At 39.4% G+C, this 24,255-nt stretch overlaps 1 protein-coding gene across 1 annotated transcript in view; it reads right to left on the bottom strand.

Moving 5' to 3' along the window:
- RAB39A (RAB39A, member RAS oncogene family) overlaps positions 1-24,048 on the bottom strand; it is a 29,628-nt gene extending 5,580 nt beyond the window's left edge. The window contains exon 1 of the mRNA XM_008581194.1: positions 23,757-24,048. Within this exon, the coding sequence (XP_008579416.1) occupies positions 23,757-23,983 (227 nt within the window). The 5' untranslated portion in view covers positions 23,984-24,048. The remainder of the gene's footprint in view (positions 1-23,756) is intronic.
- Between the last annotated feature and the right edge of the window lie 207 nt (positions 24,049-24,255).

Below are 24,255 nucleotides of genomic sequence, written 5' to 3'. Positions count from 1 at the left end.
GGAAAAAAAAAAAAAAAAAAAAAAAAAAAAAAAAAAAAAAAAAAGACTGCCTCTCCAATAAATGTTGCTGGGAAAATAAGGCATCCATATGTATAGGAATGAAACAAGACTCATACCTCTTGCCATATACCAAAATCAACTAAAATGGATTAAAGTCTTAAATATAAGACCTGAAACTATAAAACTCCTAAAAGAAAACATAAGGGAAAAACTTCAGGAAGTAGGACTGGGCAAAGACTTCATGAGTATGACCCCAAAAGCATAGATAACAAAAGGAAAAATTAGCAAATGGGATTATATCAAACTAAAAAGCTTCTGCATAGCAAAAGAAACAATTAATAGAATGCTAAGACAACCTAAGAGTGGGAGAAAATATTTGTAAACTATGCATCCAATAAAGGATTAATATCCAGAATATACAAGGAACTCAAGCAACTTAACAGTAAAAAACCAAATAACCCAATTAAAAAATGGGCAAAGGAGCTGACTAGGCATTTCTCAAAGAGGATATATAAATGGCCAACAGACACATGAAAAAATGCTCAACATCACTCAGTGTCAGGGAAATGTAAATGAAAACCACATTGAGATATCACTTCACCCCTATTAGACTGGCTATTATAAAAAAGATGGAGAATAATAAAAACTGGTGAGGATGCAGAGAAAGGGGAACCCTCCTACACCACTGGCGTGACTGGAAATTGGTGCAGCCATTATGGAAAATGGTATGGAGTTTCCTCAAACAACTACAGACAGAACTGCCATATGATCCAGCAATTCCACTGCTCACTATATACCCAAAGGAATGGAAATCCTCATGTTGAAGGGATACCTGCACCCCCATGTTTATCACAGCTCTATTTGCAATAGACAAGAGTTGGAACCAACCTCAACATCCATCACTGCACAACAGGATAAGGAAAATGTGGTATATTTACACAATGGAATATTACTCTCCTATAAAAAGAATGAAATACTGCCATTTGCAGCAACATGGATGAACTTAGAAAAAATCATGTTAAGTGAAATAAACCAGGCACAGAAAGAGAAATGCCACGTCCTCACTCAAAAGTGGAAGCTAAAAAATAAATTAAAAAAGAAAAAGAAAGAAAGGAAGAAAGATACAACAATCACAATATGTTGATCTTTCAGAGGAGAGAACAGAACTGAGGTTATCAGAGATGAGGAAGAAGGAGGGAAAAGGAGGGTAAAGGAGGAATTGGTAAAGGGCCACAAAAAACAACTGCATTGTATAATGCTGAATATACTAATCATTCTGATTTGAGCATCACATATTGCACACAGGTATTGATATTCAACTCTGTACCGCACAGATATATATAACCAACTATGTTACAATAAAAATAAATAAATAAATAAATAAAAGAAACTTAAAAAAATAAACAAATAAAAAGACATCTAAATCATGGAAATATTGTCAATTTAGTAAGAGTAAAGTTCTGACTTCAGGGGCAATTATTTTCTGTAACCCCATATTGAACTTTATGAGAATTAGAAAATAAAAATAAATTGAGTACTTAATTACAAGCATATTTGAAGAAAAAAAAATAGAATGTTTTCTCTACCTCCTACTCTTAACAAAAACCTACTGGCCCCTGAGAACACTGCTTCCCCTGTAGCACACTTGTGTTGCTCATTCTGAGGGATAGGAGATGGCTTCTGCTTCCCCAACACCGCTTCCAGATAATTCTCTCCCCATGCCTCTTGCAAAGAAATCCCCTGCTCCTTTGAGGCTTATGCCATCTGGCTCTATCATCTGCTGTCATCTGCCAACTGCTTGGTCATTCTCCATGTACTAAAGATTTTAGCATTTTGTTTTTCTATCTCAATTTCTGTTATTTTGCTCACTGATTTCAACATCTGTTCAGATGATCTGTCCGATGTTACTTCTCAGTTTCCTGACTTCCTCATTTCTGATGAACTTTCTCTCCATTCTTCCTTTCCTGTCCACTTCCTTTTCATCATCAGAAACATTCACTGCCTCCAAAGCTGCAAATTACACAGTCCTCTTTTTAATCAAAATCTCACAGCCTGTCAGCATATTTTTACTGTGATAACTAATTTCATCAAAATTTATAATCCACTGACCAACTTTCTGTCCATGAATACTCTCCTATTTTTACTTTCTTCCCTATCTTAGGTTCTATGAGACATAGTTATAATTGCTCTCTTGGAAATATCTCAATTCTCAAGCTCCTCTCCCTGTGTCATATTCATCTGGGAAAACTATCTCTGGATCAGGCCTGCATGCAGCTGAATGTTTCTGGGGAAAATCACTCAACCAGGCAGGATGGTGTCAGTATGACTTAATTATAACTAATCTTAAGTGGGCACCCAGCAGTGCCAAGGAATACTGCTAGTATCAAGAGAAACTCTTCTCCCTCTTTCCTCAAATTTAGGCTTCTACTATACAAAGAAACGGAAGTTCCATTCAACCTTCTTTTCCCCACAAAAGAGAACTGGAGGAACAGTTTATCCCTCTTAATTCCTCCATAGAAGAAAAAAATGGCTGCTCTCTTTGGTCAGTCTGTTTCTCCGGTTGGTGGGCAGGATCATTGTGTGTTCCAGGTCAGTACTCTTATGAAGCACCCTTTTCCCTTCCTTTCCACATTCTGGATCCATGCTCCTGGCTTGCTAATTGTGAGGGGCATGCAGGTGTCATGTCTGTTTTGCTTTCTGCTGAATATCCATTGGTTTTCAAGTGCCTGGCACATGGTGGTCACTCAGTACATATGAGGGGTCTTCAAAACATTCACGTAAAGATTCATATCAGCTTTTAATTCTAATTTTCCATGAACTTTTTGAAGTACAATCGTATTAGTGAAAGAATGAATAGTTGATTTGGTCAGAGCCATGTACACTGCAATTGGGAAAACAGAAGGAACAGCAGAGATAGTGAGGAAATTTGACGGAAAGAGATACTAGCAGTGCAAAAAAAAAAAAAAAAAAAAAAAAAAAAAAAAAAAAAAAAAAAAAAAAAAAAAAAAAGAAAAAAAGAAAAAGAAAAAGAAAGGTGCCTAACATTAGATCTATTAGTAGTGTGGTCTTATGTTCTCACACTGAGGTCACTGAGTTGCTATAAGCATATGAGTGTTGGAGGAGGGAGAATAAATTAAATATTTAGAAACACAAGTATCCTAAACATATATCCCATGAAAATACAGTAGCCAGCAATCTCTGTGAAGTTTCTTAGGGTAAGGAGCTCCCTTAATCAGGGGCATGTTTGATGAAACCTCTCCAAAGTAGGCATGTTGTGGCATCTCATGCCCTCTACCAAGAAGAAAGAAGTATAACAATAATGTGCTTCTCTGACCCATTAAGTGGGAAACCCAAAAGATTACCAGCTTAAATATGGCTGAAAGCAAGAGAAGTCCCTTCAGCTGGTCCAAGCTACAGTGCAAGCAACTTTGCCATTTGGCTCATGGTCCATCAGATCTAATGGTGCTTACCTGAAGTGTCTATAGCAGACTGAGATGCTCTATCAAGCCCAGGGATGTCTCCACTGGACAATTATAGGAATGGCATTTTGGAATAAAGGAATGCCCTCTCTGTCAAAGGCTACTACATTTTTGAAAAAGGCTTATAACCTGGCTTTGATACATATTAAATGATAGAGATTAAATGCCTGTCTGTGAAACACCAAGTGACCGTGCAAAATGCGTGCTCATCATGAGCTGGCAGTTCCCTGATTCATGAAGTTAGAACTTTGTCACCAAGCAGAAGTCATGCATATATGAGCAGGAATATGGGGCAGGACCCAAGTGTACCTGGAGTAACAAGGCTCACACACCAGCATGCCTACTCCTGCAGCACTGTCTTAACCCATTGCCTTATGTGGACTTCCCTACAATTAAAGTGGAAAAAATTCAAATATGCCTTATAAATGGCTCTAAACAATATGCTAGCATGAGTCAGCCCCACTCAATGGTGAACTTGAAGGTCAGTGGAAAAGAGAAACTCTCCCATTTGTGGAACGTATAGTAATACATCTCCTTGTCTATGTTTTCCAGAGGAAGAGATGGAGAGATGTAGGTAAGGATCCACACCAGTTCATGAACAAAGGCTAAGGGTTTGGCAAGTTGGAAAAAACAAGATTGGAGGATTGGTAATAAGGTTTGAAGGAGAAGCATGGTGATGGGTACAAAATCTGTGAATACTTGTATCTTATGTGAATGATCACTAAAAGTCCCCTCCAGAGAGGAGTTCTTAATAATTAGAGAAACGAAATGTCCTGTCCTACAGTTATCAGTCAGTATTTTTACTCCAGTTTGAACTCAAACAAAGTGGTCATGGTAGAATGATGGATGCTGTGTCGGGGCTCAATAGAGATTTTTCTATTACCTAGGGTGGCCCAGACTGTCACTTACTACCCAGAGTTCCAGCAGCCATGATACCTAGGAGATGGCACCTTACTCGGGGGGACCATCATGTCCTCACTGTAAGATATTTAATCTGGATTCAGGCAATGCTAGCACCACCATCTATGAACTTACAGAATGCCTTATACATACTCATGGTATCCTACACACTGTTTACACCAAAGAGTTCACTTAATGGTGGCAGAGAAAGAGAAATGGGTTGATGCCATGGGATTCATTGATCTTATCATGTCATATCACCTACCTAATAACCCATACCTATAAAGCTTTGGTATGGGTTATTAAGATTTCGTTATGCCCATGTCCAGGACATGATACCTTGTAAGATTTGGCATGATCCTTTGGGGTGTATACTAAACTAGTTCTAAACTAGTGAGCAATATAATGGGTGGTGTTTTTCCCATAAACAGAACCTGTTGTATTGAAAACAAAGGGTGAAAGTGGGGTGATAGTGCCTCTCACAATTACCCTAGTGATTTACTAAAATTTTTGTTGCTTCTAATCTCTGTGACTCTGAACTTTGCTGAGATAGACGTTTTAGTATTCTAGGGAGAAATGCTTTCACTAGAGAATCCCATGATGCTTCTGGTGAATTAGCAGCTGAGGCTCCTAACTGGCTAGTGGGGGCTTCTTATGGCAGTGGGTAAGCAGGCAGAAAAGGGGCAACAGCATCATGGGGACCACACTGGCTTCCTGTGGTTCTTGTGCCTGCAACTCCTGGGATCTTTTGATTCATCCCAAGCCTGGTTTTCCAGCTTCCCATAAAGCATCTGTGCCTCAAACATGCTTCTAGTAACTTTCTTTTTCTTTTTCTTTTTTTTGGCATCTGGCCAGTATAGAGATCTGAAACCTTGACCCTGGTGTTGTCGGCATAATAACTTTCGTTCTGAGTAAGGTCCTCAAATTGGTTTTTCTGCTGACAACAAGTATCTGACTGAAAGAGTTGACATAGACTTTGTAAGAAAGAAATGGTACAAAACAAGGTCACAAATATTTATAGTTTCCAACATAGTTTTACAAGACCAAAAGACAATTCTTTTTTTTAAAGTTGTGATAAAAGACACATAGTATGAACTTTACCCTCTTAACAAAATTTTAAGTGTAAAGTACAGTATTGTTAACTATAAGCACGATGTTGTACAGCAGATCGCTAGAAATTTTTCATCTTGCACAAGTAAAACTCTATACCCACTGAACAGCAACTCCCCATTTCCTCCACCACCTAGCCCCTGACAACCACTCTTTTCCTTTCTGCTTCTATGAGTTTGACTACTTCAGATGCCTTATATAAGTGGAATATCATGCAGTATTTGTCCTTCTCTGACTTGCTTATTTCACTTTGTATAATGTCCTCAAGGTTCATCCGTGTTGTAATGTATAACAGTATTTCCTTCTTTTTTTATGGCCAAATAATATTCCATTGTATGTATATACCATATTTTCTTTATCTTTTCATCCACAAAGTTCATTCTTGCACATATATTTACTTTAGAATAATAGGGAAAAATGGTTGCTTTGTTTATGTAAACATTTTTAACTGTTTAATTTTCCTCTTTTTAATTTTTTTCCTTTAATAATAATATGGGCAAGTGATTATTTGACAGCACCAGAGTTTGCTGACATTTACAAAGAATTACTTCATATATGATTAACGCAATCAAGTGTGAATGATGTGCCTTGAGGAATTTGGAATCTTTTTGACACAAATGACACGATTACTGAGGTTCTAAAAAATGTAAATGATACCTCAGATTAGACAGTTATCTAGTTTCCTGGAAGGCACTGAAAATAAGATGCTGTTGTCATATGAAGGACAAAATTCCACATGCCCTGGAATACTCAAGATTACTTAGAGTAGAAAGTTACTTATATGTAAAATTTTCCATGAAAGCAGCAAGATTATATAGATCTTATACGTTATTAGTATGAACTTTGTTAAATGTGCATAGGCCTCTTAAAAAAGTAACAAAATATTGAGAACTTGCTGACTTAGGTAAAACGCACCAGATGTTACATCCTGGAAATGCCCTTCTTGTAGCTTTGCCAGTTGCAGAATAGGCATTTAGAGGATAAAAGTACTTTGATGCCAAAGGCTGTTGGCAGCAAGTAGCCTGCGAATGCATTAGCCGTGGGAGAGCCTCTATTTCACCATGACATTACATTCCTACTCTCCTTCTGGGAATAGTTATTGTGTTGATGCTTTATTTACCTGCTTTACTTGCCTTGTAATGCTGGCGCTTAGGACTGATTTCAAGAGTCAAAAACACAAGTCTCCCTATTCCTTTTTTATTACTGACTCTAATAGTCCCTGCCCTTGCCTAAGATTCCAAAACTTGGCACTTTTAACTTAGGATATTCTTTCCTCACACAAAGAAACAACAATAAAATTCAACAATAAAATTCTTTTTCTTTGTATAATTCCACGGTCTGTCCATCAAAAATTAAGTCTGTGGTTATAGAGGCTACATATAATAGTGACAAGACCTAATGGGCCATATTTTCCCTTTGAATATGTCAATCAATTCCTCTGTGGCCACCTTTTATTTTTCTTTCATGACAGAACATCATTTTATGATAGTGATGCCTTCTTACCATCACCAGCACTCTATTCACCTTTCATACTCTGCTTTCCTCTGTAGCAATTACATTCTGACATCCTATGTAATTTTTACAGCTTATTTGGTTATAGCCTGTCTCCCCACATTAGAAGGAAAGCTTCATGAAAGCAAGGATTTTTGTCTGGTTTTTTTTTTTGGATGCTGAACTACTAGTGTTTAAGACTGAACTGGGTATGCACGAGTCCTGCCAATATTTGTCTATGAATAAATAAACGACTGAATTAATAAGTTCATGCCCTGTCAGATTGTGCCCATGCAGCATTCAAATATTGAGGAAATGGGAGAATAAAAGAGAGAAATACAAAAAAGCTTATCTCCTTTTGATATTTATAGTAGGGATTTATAAAGTCAAAGGGGGAGAAGTGGGCTGAGTAACTTACATACAAGTTAAACACATGGGTGAAATCATCCATATTTTCTAAAGAACTACTGTATTTAAATTGGTAGTAATTCAAATTGTACATTGCAGTGGATTCTAGAAGGCAGAATAAGTTGTGTGTGAAAATCAAAGTAGTTTATTTGGAAATTGATAAGAAATGTTTCTAGCTTCACTAATTGTCTTCAAGATGATAATGAAAGGATGCTAATTTTCTATTTGATATAAAAGACTCGAGCACTTATTCCAATGTTTTCTGGTATCCTTTTGCAGAACAATAATGAGACAATGACCAGCTTCTCAAGATTATTTGATTTTCCATATAACATAGAGGGCTATGTGATCTAACATAAGTAAAGAATACATTTTCTTGGGCTATAATTCTCCCACCATTTCTGTGACTGCTGTCTGTTTCCATATAGTTTCTATACTGCTTTGTTTCATATAATATCATATATCTCTCCACATCCTGAAATACATAATTGATGTTTATCTTTTTCTCATTTCATTCTATTTCATTCTATCTCTGAAATTATTCGGTTTTTCTTTTTTTATGTTTTTCGGTTTTTTTGTTTTTTATTTTTGTCAGCTTTTATTTTCAAGTCAATTGAATAGATGGTGTTCTTTTCCTTCTTTTTTTTAAAGTTGTGTTTTTATCAGTCACCTGTGCATTTACACACATCCTCACTTTTCCCATTCCTCCAACTTGCCAATATTGTTATACCATAATTTTAGTAAGATCATTTCTTAGCATTTGTGTTATTCTGACCATGTAAATACTTTTCACTGCTGAGCCGTGGAGTAAACTATGATTTTTTCCCTTTTCCTGCATAACTTTTTCTTTTTTCTTTGTAAAAAAGTAACAGCTTTATTGAACAATCTTTTCGTTTCCTTAGAATAAATTATCTTGCATATTAGTCAAGACAGTCTAGGTTATGATATAGTAACAAACAACAGACCTCTCAATAGAAAGAATGGTAAAGAATTTAGGCTGTGTTTTAAAACTACCACATGCAACTTCTGCTGAAATCTACTGGCCAGAATTAGTCATGTGGTTCTGTCTGAGGAAAATATATTTGTCCCGTGTGTCTAGAAGAAAAGCATCAGATATGAATCAGCACTAAAAGTCTCTACCACATCCCCTTTATTCTTTTTTTTCTTTTTGCTAAATTTTCCATGTAGTAGTCAATAATTCAATCTCAAACTCTCTGCCAGTTGCCTTATTTTAAGTTTGTTTCCATTAGCTTTTCTGTCAATTCCATTTTCCTGAGGATGTCTCTCTTAAAACCTTTCTGCCTTGCTCCTATCTGGTCTGGTTGTCCTTGGTATCTGCAGCAGAGATGTGATCCTAAGGTCTTCCTTCACCATCTCCCTGGGCATTTCCTTTGCCTTTCTTCAGAGGTAGATCTGTTCCTTGTATCCCATATCTTTTTCCCTCCTGGTTTGCTCCTTTATGTGTATGTGAGTGTGCATGTAGCACATCTTCAAGTAGCTCCTTAAAAAAAGATGCATGAGGTAATATTTTGAAATCTCACGTTTGGTTTATTCTGCTCTCACAGCTAAATGACAGTATGGGCAGATAAAGAATTCTCTGAGAATTCTGAAGTTATTTCTCCGTTGCCTCCTAGCTTCCATGGTTTTGGGGAAACCTGAAACCAATCTGATTCCTGATCCTTTTTCATGTGACCTGTTTTTTCTCTCTGGAAGTTTGCAGTAATTTCTCTGTGGTTCCAGTGTTCTGAAATGTCATGATGATGCGCCCTAGTGTCTACTTTCATCTGTTGTGTTGGGCCTGTCCAATCTGAAACCTCAGGTTTCTAAATTTTGGAAAATTTTCTTGAATTGCTTCACTGATGACCTCTTCCCTCTGTTTTTTCTGTTCTATCTTTCTGGAAAGACTGGTACTCGTTTATTGAACCTTTAGACTAGTTCTCTATTTTTTTTATAAATCCTTTATTTCCTATTTTCTAAGTCTTTGTCTTTTTGTCCTACTTTTTGAGAGATTTTTTTTCAGCTTTATATTGTTTTGTTTTTTCTATTGTGTTTCTAAAAGTTCTTTTGTTGTCAGAATATTCTTTTTCTTTCTTTCTTTTTTTAAAAAGCATCCTGTTCTTGTATGATTGCAATTTTTCCTTACTATCTCTCTGAGGAAATTAAGAACAGGGTCTTTTTTTAAAAAAACATTCCTTCCTCCCTTATTAAGTTTCTGTTCCTCTGATTACTGTTTTCTGTTTGTTTTGGTCTCCAGGTTTCAAATTACAGATTTCCTAATCTTTTTTTTTTTGTCTTTTTTCGTGTCCGGCAATGGATCGCAACCCTCAGTGTCGCGCCCGTACCGGACCGGGACCGGCAACAGGATCGCAACCCTCGGTGTTGCGCCCGCACCTCGCTCAGCCAGTGAGCGGGAACCGGTCTGTATGTGGGATCCGAACCCTCGGCGGGAGCGCCGCCGCGCTCCCAAGCGGCACACTGTAGCAGTGCGCCACTGGGCCGGCCCACAGATTTCCTAATCTTGCTTGTAATCTTTCATTGAGACTAAAGGCCCCACTGTACGATAATCAGGCTGGATCATTTAGTTCAGAAACTCTAATGTATCTTTAAGTCTCTCCTCTTGGCCTGGTCAGAAACCACTTCACCAGTGTCCTGTTTGAAGGGTGAAGGCTTGACTGCCAGCACTATGGGAGCTGAGTGGGGTAAGAGCCTAGAAAGTCTTAGCATCTGACATACATACATTTACTTAAAACTCTTCCTTTTTTTTTGTGGCTCTCCAGTAAAGGGATCTGAACCCTTGACCTTGGTGTTATCAACACTGAGCTCTAACCAACTGAGCTAACTGCACACCCCCTTAAAACCCTTACCTTTAATAAGAGACCCCAACCTTAATTATGCCTGGTGCTTCCAGTCAAAAACCCTATGTTTAATTCCTTTCAAAGAATAAATTTCCAATAAATTAAATAATTTTTTCCAATGTGGGGGGAGAGGAAGTCAGCTGGTGTGTGTGGGGGTGTGAGGATCCAATCTTTCTTAAACAGATTGGCAAACAATAATCCTTATTTTACTTTATTTTCTTTTTTATTTTATTTGTTGTGGGGGGTGGCTGGTCAGTAAGGGGATCCAAACCCTTGACCTTTCAGTGTTATTAGCATCACGCTCTAACCAAGTGAGCTAACAGGCCAGCCCAATAATTCTTATTTTACCATGCACACTTTTAGAAGTACCTGGTGTCACCATTTCCTTAGTCTTTAGAGGATTCAATGGTATATATTGGGTTGATTTTTAGCTTTGTTTAACCATTAGCTTAGAAGTCAGTTTTCTTGAATCTGCTAATTCATTTACTATTCATCATCATCTTTCCTGCTTCCAAAATTTTACTGCTGTTGTCTCTTTACCTGTTTTCCTTGTTCGGGGGTTTATGATTTTAAAAAATACCATTGTCATTTTAGTAAAGTTTCAGGGAAAAAAGCTAAAATAAATACAGGTGTTCATTCTGCTGTCTTCACAAGAAGCCACTTCATTTTTCTATTGTTAATTTTTTCTATTGTTTTTCTCTTACTACTGACATATTCATCATGTCAAGCACCACCTTTGGGATACATCCTCTGATAATGGCCTGTACCCTAGGCAGAGATGACAGTTCTTCCCTCTGTTCTGCCAGTGGAACTTAGTTTAGTACTTACCAGCCTTTACTAAAATTACAATCATTTGTCACTTAACAACGGGGATACATTCTGAGAAATGCATTGTTAGGCAATTTTGTCATTGTGTGAACATCATACAGTGTACTTACACAAACCTACAACACACCTAGGTTATATGGTATCACCTATTACTCCGACCACCATCGTATATATGGTCAGTTGTTCACCAAAACATTGTTACACAGCATATGATTGTATTTGGTTATCTTTCTTTTGCTATAAATCTGTGAAAAAGACCTCTAACATTCCCCAGTATCTATTCTCCCTGCCTTCCTTTAGTAATAGAACTCCAAGAATTTTAGCTGGTATATACCAACCCATATAGAAACTATTTTCCCCAGCTCCTCTTGCAGTTAGTTGTGGCCACGTCACTAAGTTTGGATCAATGGGATATGAGAAGTTATGTGTACAGTCTGAGGTTCCTCTGCTTGAAGAAGCCAGTTGCCGTAGGCTTCCACTTTCCCCTTCCTGCTTGCTAAGGAATGGCAATGGCTGGAGAACTCTGGAAACTGATGGTGAGGCCAAGCCACGCTGATTACCCAGAACTCCTCATTCTGGACTATTATACAGGAGAGAGAATTAGTTCTCTAAGTTGCTATATTTCAGTGGTCTCTTTGTTACAGCACTGTAGCCTGTATTCTACCCAGTACAGAGAGTGCATGGACCTTGAATGTGAGACTGTATCTTTGTTATTTTTATATCTCTAGTGCATGGCATACAGTTAAGCTAAATAAATGCATGGATTTCCACAAGTAAATCACTGTCCTGGTTATATTTGGCTTCTCTGGAAAAAAAAAATGGGGCATCATTTATGGCCTGGAAAGCTACTCCACAGTACTTATGAAACTTTGAGACACCATATCCAGTATTTGCGTGTAGCTTTGCCCAATACCCAAGGCAAAACACTTCATACAAGTTTTTCTACTTCAGTATGAGGGTTCATTGCTATTACTAAATGTCCTGCAGTCACTGACTGCTGCATAGAGGGGAGGGTTGGTTGATTGTCTGTCACTGATGCCACAGGTGTTTGTTGTCAGTCATCAGTACTGCTAATATTGTGTAAAGCTATTTCCCCACTTGTTTTTGGAATGTTGCAGCAAAATCACGTTTGGGTGGACAAAGTAATTAACACGGGTCTACAAGGACACAGAGGAAGGTTGTGTGCAAATAGAAATACTTTTCAGGACAGGAACTGCACAACATGACATTAAAACTCGTTTCAACCATGACAAGAGGTCTGGCAAAGCAGCAAGAGCACTGAATACAACGTTAAGAGAACTGGACTCTTGTGCGAATCACTAACGAGCAGGCCTTGGGCAAGTCAAAGTTTTTCTGCACACTAATTATGTTATTTTAAAAATGGGACTATTGTGGGCCAGCTCATGGCTCACTTGGGAGAGTGTGGTGCTGACAACACCAAGTAAAGAGTTAAGATCCCCTTACTGGTCATCTTTAAAAAAAAATGGGACTGTTGTATCAGATCATCTCTTTGCTCCTTCTTAATCTTATGGCTGCAGTTACTTATCTACCAAAATAGCCAGAATGTTAACCACAGTGTGGTTGACCTCTGCAGCTTTTTTCACATGTTTTTCCCCCCTCACTTTCTTGGACTTTGTTTTCAATTTATCTCTCATTAATTTTCTTCTCCTCTAATAATCCTCTGCCATACAATTGATTATAACTTCCCTCCATTTTTTTTTGCGGGGGGACAGCTGGTCAGCACAGGGATTGAACCTTTGACCATGGTGTTACAAGCACACACTCTAACCAACTAAGCTAACCAGCCAGCTCTACCCCCTTTGATTCTCTTTTTACCAGCTATCCATCTGTTCTAGCAAACCTCAAGTCTTAAATTTCATCTCATATTTGCTTTGTAAACTTTTGCTTTCCTGATCCCATAGCCTTTCTGTAGCCCTTTTATATCCAAGAAATCTAAAATTATGAATGTTCATCTACTTGCTCCTTTATCTCTCTTCCAGGTTTCCTAATGATACTTATTGGAAGATTTTGTGCTTAAATCAAGTGCTAATGATTAGAATTTGATCTGTGTAAAAGTGTGCTAAGTGGCTAAAAGTCAGACAAGGAGATAAATGTTTTAATTTTGAATGATGGAACAAAAATCAAGGGACTTTCAAGACCTACTAGATGTCTCCCTAAAATACAGTAATCAAGTATTAAAAAGAGAGACTTAATGAAATCATCCAGAATCAAAAGGAAAAAAGACATAAAGAATCATATGAGAGAAGACACTGTGAGAGGTCCTCAAACATATTCCTAAAATTTAAGGAACTGCCTATACTTTTTCTTTAAAATATCAGTCTTAAATTGTGTGAACAGACACATTAGTACTGTAAAATACTCTGTGTGAAAGGACTCTGGTTTGGGAAACACCACATCTGCCTTGGGAGTTCACAATGTGTATTAATATATTAAAAGCTCTGAAAAGTCCTGCAATGACCCAGCATTTCTCAAACTATATGATCAAGAAATCCTTTTCTCAAATTACATCTCTTAATACCACACTGAAAAATGCTATTGCAAAGAAAAATGATAGGCATTGCCTATAATTTGAGAGTCTATAATCTTTCTACATAATGACTTCTCTTAGAGCTGGGAAGTTGTTAATATCTACCTAACTCTTTTTTGTAGGATTCTCTTTTGATCTCTTCTTAGAGAAAAGGTTTCAATTTGGGCGACACATTATTCTTTTCAAATTCTGCAGCAGGAGTCTGTCATTAAGGTCTTATCTTTTTGAGGCCATATCACACTAAGTCCTATGAAAAGGAAACACATTTGGAAAGGCTAAAGAATCAGAAGAAAAACTACTTTAATATTCCTGGTAGAGAAAGATAATTTGAAAAGAGATTATGACCAATCATACAAACAGTAGGAAAAAAATAGGCATAGAGAAGACACAAAACATTTTGCCAAGAATAGTCACTGATGACCTTTATTGAGGACAAGCCTCAATAAAGACCTTTCTCATGTGTCTTTTGACCCACCACATAGTGGAGCAAAAACAAGACTAAGAGAGAAGTCTTCATCTTCTTCCCTCAATATTTTTTGGCACTGAGATATTTCTGATGGATCCATTATGTCATAGCTTTGATATCAGTGAATGGCCTTAAAGACTTACTGCCAATAATATAACAATTTGATTTAGCAAGGTATTCCTAAATTAAAAATGAATCATTACAATAAGAATGGAAATAAGAATAACCACTACATTTCAAGAATGTTTAAGAAAACACTGTTAAGATTTTAAATGAAACTAATATGCCAGCTAGCCATCAACATTTATTCAGTAATGCTTATGTACAGAACTACTATGTGTATTTTGAAACTCTTTCACAGCTTAAGCTAAAAGTATCCTTTTAAATTTAAAATATACTTTGACCTCCACTCCACGTTTTTCTGGAACCCCTGTAGGTTAGTACATTACTTTATTATATATTTTATAATAGGCCAGGCAGATTGTATGAGGTAGCAGTTTTTTTTTTTTTTTTTTTTTAAAAGATGACCGGTAAGGGGATCTTAACCCTTGACTTGGTGCTGTCAGCACCACGCTCAGCCAGTGAGCTAACCGGCCATCCCTATATGGGATCCGAACCTGGGGCCTTGGTGTTATCAACACCACACTCTCCCGAGTGAGCCACGGGCCGGCCCGAGGTGGCAGTTTTTAAAGTGAACTTTCCTGAATCATATACAATTATTATCAGAATTGATTAAAAGTTATTGACATTTAGAACAGATTTATAAAAATCATAAAGTATAGGCTTTGTAGGTATTTTGCTTTAGAAAGAATTAAAATGTCTTATTAAAGTTATATCTGATGTTCCCTCTATATATGTGTGTATATGAATGTGAACATATCACTTGTGGGGCTCACCTTTCTTTTCCACTGCTTGACAGATAGAGCAAGCTGGAAGAAAGCAAATTTCCTCTAACTCAGTTACGATAAGAATAACTGGCTCTAAAAACACTAAAATAAATATTTTTGGACAATTCCGAGGAGTTCCTCTTCAATCTTTTAAAGTAACGTGACCATGGAAGATAAATTGTTAAAAAATCTTTGCATGCTAGCCAAATTAACTGACAATGGCTGGAAATTTCCTCTCTCTCAGGCTGAGCAAAGCACGTTTCTTCATGTGAAAACTTCACTGCAGTGATCCATGTACACACAACATCATCTCTAACTTTTCTCCTAGCGCCTGCTTTGAGAGCTAAATATGGAGCCAGTGAGTCAGAACAGGTGGTGATCATTGTGGCATGATGAGAGGAAATTCAATACCCATCAGAAACGCATCCACAACTCTGCCAACAGGGAGAAGTTACATCAAGATGAGGTATTACCTCTCCGGCTAGTCATCCTTTTCCAGAATCTACACACTCCAGGCAGGACCCTTATTAAGTTGTTTTCAACTATTAATACTTTTGTGTGTGGTCTTCCAGCTACATCTCTCTCTGAAACTAAGATACAGCATTAAAGGATGGTGTTCTGATTGAGATGTTAGGGAGAATAGAAGGGAAGGATAAGAACTACCCAAAAACATAAAGAAGAAAGGTGGAAAGGCCTGAAATGCCCCAAGAATGAGCTTTACCTACTTCACAATTTTGCCAGGCCCAGGACCCATTTGGAATAGAATATTTAGTTTATTTCGGGGTGTGTAATCACTTTCATATACCAATGCAACATTGAGGTTTTGGTTGTATATACTCAGCTCAGGGGAGCTGAGTCACTGGCCAGTTAAGTAGCCAATGTGATTTTTTCTTTCAAGGATTTGAATAAGAGGCTCAGAAACTGAGAGTTAGGAGCCAACAGAATTGGAGAACAAAAGTTTTGTTGGAGTTTCCATACTTTTTTTTTTTTTAAAGACATAGCAATCTTTAATGTGTATGCATATAGAAACAAAGCATTGGGAGAGCACGACCTGAATGGCTGCCATTCCAAACACCATCATGGTGCCTCAAGAATACAAACCAGTGCGCCTCTCCATGCCTGAGCCTTCCCTGGGGCCATTCAACAGTCTAGGTAGAGAGTTTTTGCTCCCAGGAATAGGCAGGGACAACTGCTCTGACCCAGCAGGAAGCAGCTAGTGGATTGAGACCTATGCCCCTCTGCACCCCAGAAAGATTTATGGGAGCAAACTTTCTCAGGGAGGAATTGAGGCAGGACAGATTAGAGACACAATGTCAAGGGTGGAAGGTCATATTGTGGTCGTCTACACTTTTCTTCCTTCTAGTGCACAGGTGAGACGATTTTTGTAAACTGCAAAGCGCCAGGCATAGCATGCTGATTGGTAGGGTGGTTAAACTGCCATCAGCTCATTATGCATTCATTAACTGCTGGTGCCTGTCCAGTCTAAATATTTATGAGCAGCCTCCCTGGGGTGTGTTCCTATTCTGTCCTGCCTCACAATTATGAACTCACCAATCCGGGAACAGAAAATCTATTTTTTGAAGACCACAAAACCTCAGTAAGGGGGGTGGGGATTCAAATAAGCACCTTAAAAAAAACAAAAACAACCCCCCCCCCAAACTATTTAATTTAGGGATTTAAAAAATCTCTTAAGGAGAAATTTAAAATATTGGTGTTGCTTGCTTTTAAAATCAAGAACAGAGAACATAAATTAAACCACTTTGAAACATTACCTTCATGTGAATGTTTCAAACAGGCAGAGGAGAAAACAGACATAAGGGAGCCAGACGGATAAGAGTAGATAAGCTAAAAGGAAATGAGAGATTAAGAGACACGTTAAAATAGAAATGAGGGAGAGAAAAAGATAGAGGGTGAGAGTAAACTATGAGTAGGGACAGGCAGATGAAAGGAGTAAAGGAAAAATAAAAATAAGCTGGAGAAAGGATAAGACACATGACAAAGAAAAATACACAGCAGAAGAGAAACTAAAGAAAAAGAGCTGAAAAAGCAAGGAGAGGTTTAGAGAGAGGCCCAGTAGATTTAGTGGTATTAGTTAGGGGCCACCCCAGATTTTTGGGGGGGAGGGATATGGCTGTCCCTTACAATGCACTTACTGCCTATAGCCATTTGATAATTTAATTAGCTGATTGACTTATGTCTGGAAGTTTTGCATTGCTCCAAACCTTAATTGTACAGTGGTTCTGCTCAAAGAATGTGACTAAAGCAACTCATCAATGGAGCCTTTCCCAAATTACACTCCTTAAAACACTAGTTATCATAGATTTTCATATTTAAAAAATAGCCCCTTGAATAAATTTAAGAAATGCTACTTTGAGCAAAGTTAAACAGGAATTGTTTCTGCAATACTTCGTAGAGCCTCTTACATAAATTTTAAGAGAATGCTGTATGGGAATACAGGGATTTACAAACTTATTTGATCACAGAACTGATCATTTAAAAAGAATCACAAGATGGGGCTGGCCTGTGGCTCACTCGGGAGAGTGTGGTGCTGATAACACCAAGGCCACGGGTTCGGATCCCATATAGGGATGGCCGGTTCGCTCACTGGCTGAGTGTGGTGCTGACAACATTAAGCCAAGGGTTAAGATCCCCTTACCGGTCATCTTATAAAAAAAAAAAGAATCACAAGGGATGAGTGTTCTGCAGAATATACCTTGAAAGCACTACTTGAGGAGGACATTATTCTCTGAGCTTTTAAACCAGCGGCTATAACTTTAACACCCTAAAGGCCAGACGATGTGAAATAAAAGGCCAAATCTGTCTTTAATCCTAGAGGTTTCCTATTCCTGCAGCCAACACTGCTATTTCTTTATCTCACTTTATATTCATATTACTTTAAATGCTTTTTATGGGAAAAGTTCAAAATACATATTCTTACACTTAATGCTCTCCATACTTCTAATATATTTATCTTTATTAACACTGTATTAAACATTATTCTTGTTTCCTTTATTGCTAACCTTCTTCCACTATGATGATTAAAAACTATAAAAAGTGGTCATTGCTAATCCCCTGCAACCCTACTCACAATGCCAAATTCATCTTCCCTACCTCCTGGGCACATGGTGGTTCAGTCTAAGTGTGGCCTTGTAACTATGTTCACCCAGTAAATTGAGAGCTGAAGTGATCTGTACCATGTTGGCCTCACTTGCTTAAAAAGAACATTGCTTGGTTTAAATCTTCTCTTTCCCCTTCCCCTGAACTGACACACCGTGTGTCTGTAGCCCAGCTTTGTCCACACAGATGATGATAATGTCCTAGGGATGGCAGAAAACTTAGAAGGTACCTGCTTGGTGCCTGGGGCAGAACCACTCCACCAAATTGAACCACTCATCTTCAGACTATTACACCAGAGAAATGAACTTCTATCATTTTGTTTGTTTGTTTGTTTTTTGCAGCTGGTAGGGGGATCCAAACCTGAGACCTTGGTGTCACAAGGCTGTGTTCCAACCAACTGATAAACTCCTATCTTTAATGAAAGCACTGTAATTCTGAGTTTCCTTAACATGGAAATTTAACATTTATGCTCACTAAAACATAGTGTGTATTAGTCCATTTTTGTTGCTATAACAGAGTACCTAAGACTGGGTGATTTATAAAGAAAAATGACATTTATTGCTTACAGTTTCTGAGGCTGGGAAGTCCAAAGTCCATGTGGTGGTACATTGCAAGATGGTGGAAACAGAGAGCAGAAAGAGAAAGACAGACTCTCCTCTCCTTTTAAAGCCCTCAGAACCATGCCCATGACCACCATTTTTAATCCATTCACTACTGCAGGGTCCTACGACCCAATCACCTCTTCAAGGCTCCACCTTTCAATTACCATAATAGGATTTCCCACCCTCTTAACAGTCACAGTGGGGGCTAAGTTTCTAATACATAAAACTAGGGGAACACAGTTCAAGCTCCAATGAGTTCTAGGGGGACATAACTTAAATCATTAGATTCTGCCCCTGACCCCGCAAAATTCATGTCTTTTCACATACAAATACATTAATTTCATCCCCAAAGTCTTAACTTGTTTCAACTCAAGAGTCCGAAGTTCAAAGTCCCATCTGTGAAATCAACGCATGTTATCTACTTCCAAGATACAACGGTGGGACAAATGTAGGGTACACATTCCCATTCCAAAAGGGAAAATAGACCAAAAGAAAGGAGAAACAGGTCCCAAACAAGTCCGAAACCCAGCAGGACAGGCATTAAATCTCAAAGATGGCGAATCATGTACCTTGACTCCATGTTCAATGTCCTCTGCATTCTGGTATGGAGGTTGGGTCCCCAAGTCCTCTGGCAGCTCCACTTCTATGACTTTCCTGGTCCCAGGTGATGCTTTAGCTCTCACAGGCTGGTGTTGCATGCTGGTAGCTCCACAAGTCTGGGGTCTCCATGGCGGTCCCGCTCTCACAGCTCCACTAGACATGGTGCTGGTGGGGTTTCTCTGCTGAAACTCTGACCCCACGTTTCCACTTGGCATTGCTCCAGCAAAGGCTGTATGTGGTGAATCCACCCCTGCGACAGATCTCTTCCGGGGCCCCCAAACTTTTCCATACATCCTTTGAAATCTGGGTGGAGGATCCCAAGCCTCCACAGTTCTGGCATTCTGTGAGCCTGCAGACCTAACACCACGTGGATGCCACCAAGGCTTCTGGCTTATATTTCCAAAGCTGCATGTCTAGCCACACCTAGGGCCAATTTAGCCACGGTTGGAGCAGCCAAAGCTGCTGGGATGCCGATGCTAGAAGCAGCTTCCTGAGGTGGCCCTGAGCAATGAGCTTTTTGAGGGTGCCTCAGACCTGTTCCTCAAGACCATTCTGCCTCCCTAGGCCTTTGGGCCTGAAATGGAAGGGTTGACCCCAGAGGTTTCTGCAATGCCTTCAAGGCCTTTCCCCTCTTCTCTTGATAATCCCTTTCCTTTGTACTAATATTCTTAGCGCCATTGGATTTTTCCTCTGAAAATGCTCTCTGCTTCTCTACCACATGGCCAGGCTGCAAATTTTCCAAATCTTTACACTCTGCTTCTCTTTTAAATTCTAGCTTTATGTCATGCCTTCGCCACCATAACTCAGCATAGGCTGTTGCAAGTAGCTGTGCAGTTTCCTTAATGCTTTGCTGCTTAGAAATTTCTTCTGCCAAACATTCTGATTCACAACTCCTATGTTCCAACTTCCACAGAGTCCTAGGGCATGGACAGAATGCAGCCAATTTCCTTGCCAGTTCATAGCAAGGATGATCTTTGCCCCAGTTTCCAATAAATTCCTTCTTATTTCTATCTGAGACCTCCTTAGAATGGTGTTTACAGTGCATATTTCTATCAGCATTCTGCTTGCCACCATGTAACCAGTCTCTAAGACAGTCCAAACTTTCCCTTGTCTTTTTGTCTTCTTCTGAATCCTCCAAACTCCTCCAACCTTCGCCTAACGCCAAGTTTCAAAGCCACACCCACATTTGCAAGTGCTTATTATAAACAACACCCCACTTCTCTGGTACCAATTTTCTGTATTAGTCTGTTTTTGTTGCTATAACAGAGTACCTGAGACTAGGTGATTTATAAAGAAAAATGACATTTATTGCTTACAGTTTCTGAGGCTGGGAAGTCCAAAGTCCATGTGGTGGTACATTGCAAGATGGTGGAAACAGAGAGCAGAAAGAGAAAGACAGACTCTCCTCTCCTTTTAAAGCCCTCAGAACCATGCCCATGACCACCATTTTTAATCCATTCACTACTGCAGGGTCCTACAACCCAATCACCTCTTCAAGGCTCCACCTTTCAATTACCATAATAGGATTTCCCACCTTTTTAACAGTCACAGTGGGGGCTAAGTTTCTAATACATAGAACTTGGGGGACATAATTCAAGCTCCAGTTGAGTGTTCGGGGGGCATAATTCAACCCACTACGTAGTGTTAATAATAAAAACTTAACTTCTGAGTGCTGTATTAGTTTATAGTATACTCACATATACACTATTTTTAAAAAACATTTTCACTTTGATTTTGTTCTTTTTTATTTTATGCAAGTAGTTATCATCTACTATCAATGTTAATCCGAACAAATGAAAACTAAGGCTAATCATGATCATAATTTTCATCTTACTATGTTATTGCTCTGTAACATATTTGTTTATGCTTTCAAGATAACTTACGAGCTGTCTAAAGTAGGTTCCTTTTTTTAGTTTATGTCTAATCACCAATAAACCTCCAAATATGACATTTCCCACAAATTCCTCATGGTATGATTATGACTAATGATAGGAATATATCTTCATGACCTATAGTACCTTGCAGTGAAACAAAATGTGCAAGAATATCTATTATTCAAAATAAGTACCCTATATTTTCTTTCTTTCTTTCTTTTTGGCAGCTGACCAGTGTGGGGATCCAAACCCTTGACCCTGGCGTTATTAGCACCGTGCTCTACCGAGTGAGCTAACCAGCCAGCCCCACATATCTGTATTTTCTTCAAGAAAAATACAGAATGATTGAACAGTAGTCATTTCAAAAGCAATTTTATGGTGAAACATTCTGCTAAATGAGAGAAAAGCAAGTATTTGGAGGTAGCTACTGAAATATGTCTATGTTTATGAATGTATCCTTGGTAAAGAGCCAAACAAAATAAAGTATGACTCATTGTCAGTAAACATTCCCTAGATGCCCTTGCATTATTATGAGAGAGATACTGTCTGGTTTTAATAATGTATATAAAATAAATTACTATTTACATTTTTCTTACAGGCATTAAAAAACAATTGTCTATTTAGCAGAAAGGTCTTTAAAATCTAACATATTAATTATTTTTTATTTTCTTGTCAATAAGTTGAGGAGCTATTTTTAAGGAAATAATTAGACACAAAAATATTTTACTACCTTTGTTTCCTTAGTAGCAATTTTAAGTAGTTGCTAGAAGTTTAAGAGATAAAGAACATGGTTTTATTGTATCCACTTTAGAGGGTAAAGAGCCATTAGTATATGCTTTTTTTCTGGCTGAAATATCTGAATGCTCATCTCTGATTGAGATCAGAAGTGAAGGAATTTGCAATTAGCCTTAGAAAGGAATCTTAGCAATCATAGTGACTCCTTCATTTTACAGATGAGGAATCAGACGTTTGAAAAATTATTTTATTTACATTTTTTATTAAAATAAATTTTTTTGGCAACTTGCCGGTAACAGGAATGGAACCCTGGACCTTGATGTTATTAACACCACACTCAAACCAACTGAGCTAACCGGCCAGCCCCTGAAAAATTATTTTAATTAAAGGAGGCTTCTCGAAAAAGAAAAAAATTGGTTCATTTAATTCTAAATATAGTACAAATCAAATCAGTAACCTTTAACACCTCTCTGAAGGGCTGGCCTTACTGTAATTTCCACTATACACACAGGAAAACTAAAACATACACAAGCTAAGCAGTTCACTTATCTCTCTGATTCAGTGTCATATCTGGGAATGGAAGCCAAAACTTTGACTGTTGGACCATTTTCACGGATGCAGGTTGATCTCATTCGGAATGGATGCTGGCTGGGGGCTAGGAAAAGCCCTGTTTGGTAAGTCCCCTGGTGGAGTACTGTATTTCACAACCAGATACTTGCTGACCAATGCAAAATACTTGCTTAAATGAGTCTCAATTTACAATGCCATCTTTAAGAAACAAAATGCTACAAAATATCAGCTTCCCTGCCTTCCTCTAAAAGTGTCCTTGAATCCTAGAAATTTAAAATGTGCTTTAAATCTGGTTCAATCTCAAATATCCAGGAAATGCACACAATCTCGTTTACTTTTTATTTACATAATGAGTCGCCTTTGTGAACTCCTAGTGGATATTTAGAATGAGACTATTCATTTGGATCCCTCCTCTATTTAGAAATGTATTTTCCATGCTATTATCACTCCGGAACGTTATGTACAGACCATAAGTAAAATAAAGGAAAAGTTACGGCAAATCTCAATATCTATCTTTTTCCCACCAAAGCACCGATGATGACAAACTTCTAAAGGCAACTCAACCCTTTAAAAAAAACACTTACACACACACAAAATCGCCCAGCTTTGCCAGTGTCCCTGATGTTGCATCTAGTTGCCCTACAAGACCCAATCCTACAGGTCATGGCCCAGTATTTCTGATGACCACATTCGGTGCTGTAAATTGTTCAAACCATTACCGCATCCATCTGCCTGTGAACCATCCCAGTGAGCTCATGCTGTAACCTGGGTTGGAGCATTGCTTGCAGTGAAGCTAAAGGATCAATCACGATTCTGGGAACCCTACTTCGCAGTTCTCCCGGGCCACATAGAGGGGAGCTTGGTTAGGGCAGGAAAGGGGGCGCTTGCAGCTGAACCTAACAGGGTCAGTGTGTGTGCAGCGAGGGAAGCCGAGTTTGGGGAGAAGGCAGCGGGGGAGGCGAAGGGGATCAAAATACCAGCAGGGGCAGAAAGAGCTGGGGAAGAGGGGGGCGGCGAGGGTGACCCTGGTTGAGGCGGGAAAGGAAAGACGGAAAGGGGGTGCAGGAAATGGGCGCCAAAGAAAGAAGTGAACAATTGCGGAGGAGGAAGTCGTCCCTGGAAGAGGAGGGGCAAAGGGGAAGCGAGAATGGAATATATGCAATTTCGAGAGAGAAGGGCCGGGGCTTCTCCTGGCCAGGGCCGGTGGGGCGGGCGCTAGGGGAAGGGGTGCCCGGGCGGGCGGAGGGGGTGGCGCAGTCCCCGAGGTCCGGGCGCGGCGGCCCTACCTGAACCGCTCCTGTCCCGCTGTGTCCCAGAGCTGCAGCTTGATCCTCTTGCCCGGTTCGATCTCCAGGAGGCGGGAGAAGAAGTCCACGCCGACGGTGGGATCGCAGGCGGGGGAGCGCAGCCCGGGGAAGCGGCCCTGGGTGAAGCGGTGTAGAAGGCACGACTTGCCCACGGTGGAGTCCCCTATCACGATGAGGCGGAACTGGTAGATCCAGATGGTCTCCATCGCTCACGTGCCCCGTGGGCTGCCGGCCGCCCCACCCACGGGCCAAGTTCGGCGGCGGGAACTGTCCCTTCAGCACCTCCCGGGTGCTCGCACGCCGGCTTCCAGCATATTCCTGCGGCTGCAGCCGCCGCCTGGTCCCCGCCCTCTCGGGAGGGAGAGGCGGGGCCCGGCCCATCTGGGGGCGGGGCCTCGGGGCAGGGGGCGGGGCGGGGGCCGCGGCACGGAGGGAGGGGGAAACCGGCTGGCCGCGCGCTAAATCCCGCCCCCGGCCG

This window comes from Galeopterus variegatus, unplaced genomic scaffold, assembly GCF_000696425.1.
Source record: "Galeopterus variegatus unplaced genomic scaffold, G_variegatus-3.0.2 Scaffold2291, whole genome shotgun sequence".
NCBI classification, from domain to species: Eukaryota; Metazoa; Chordata; class Mammalia; order Dermoptera; family Cynocephalidae; genus Galeopterus; species Galeopterus variegatus.
Note: the sequence above shows the minus strand (reverse complement) of the source record. Positions and strands in the feature narration are given on the sequence as shown.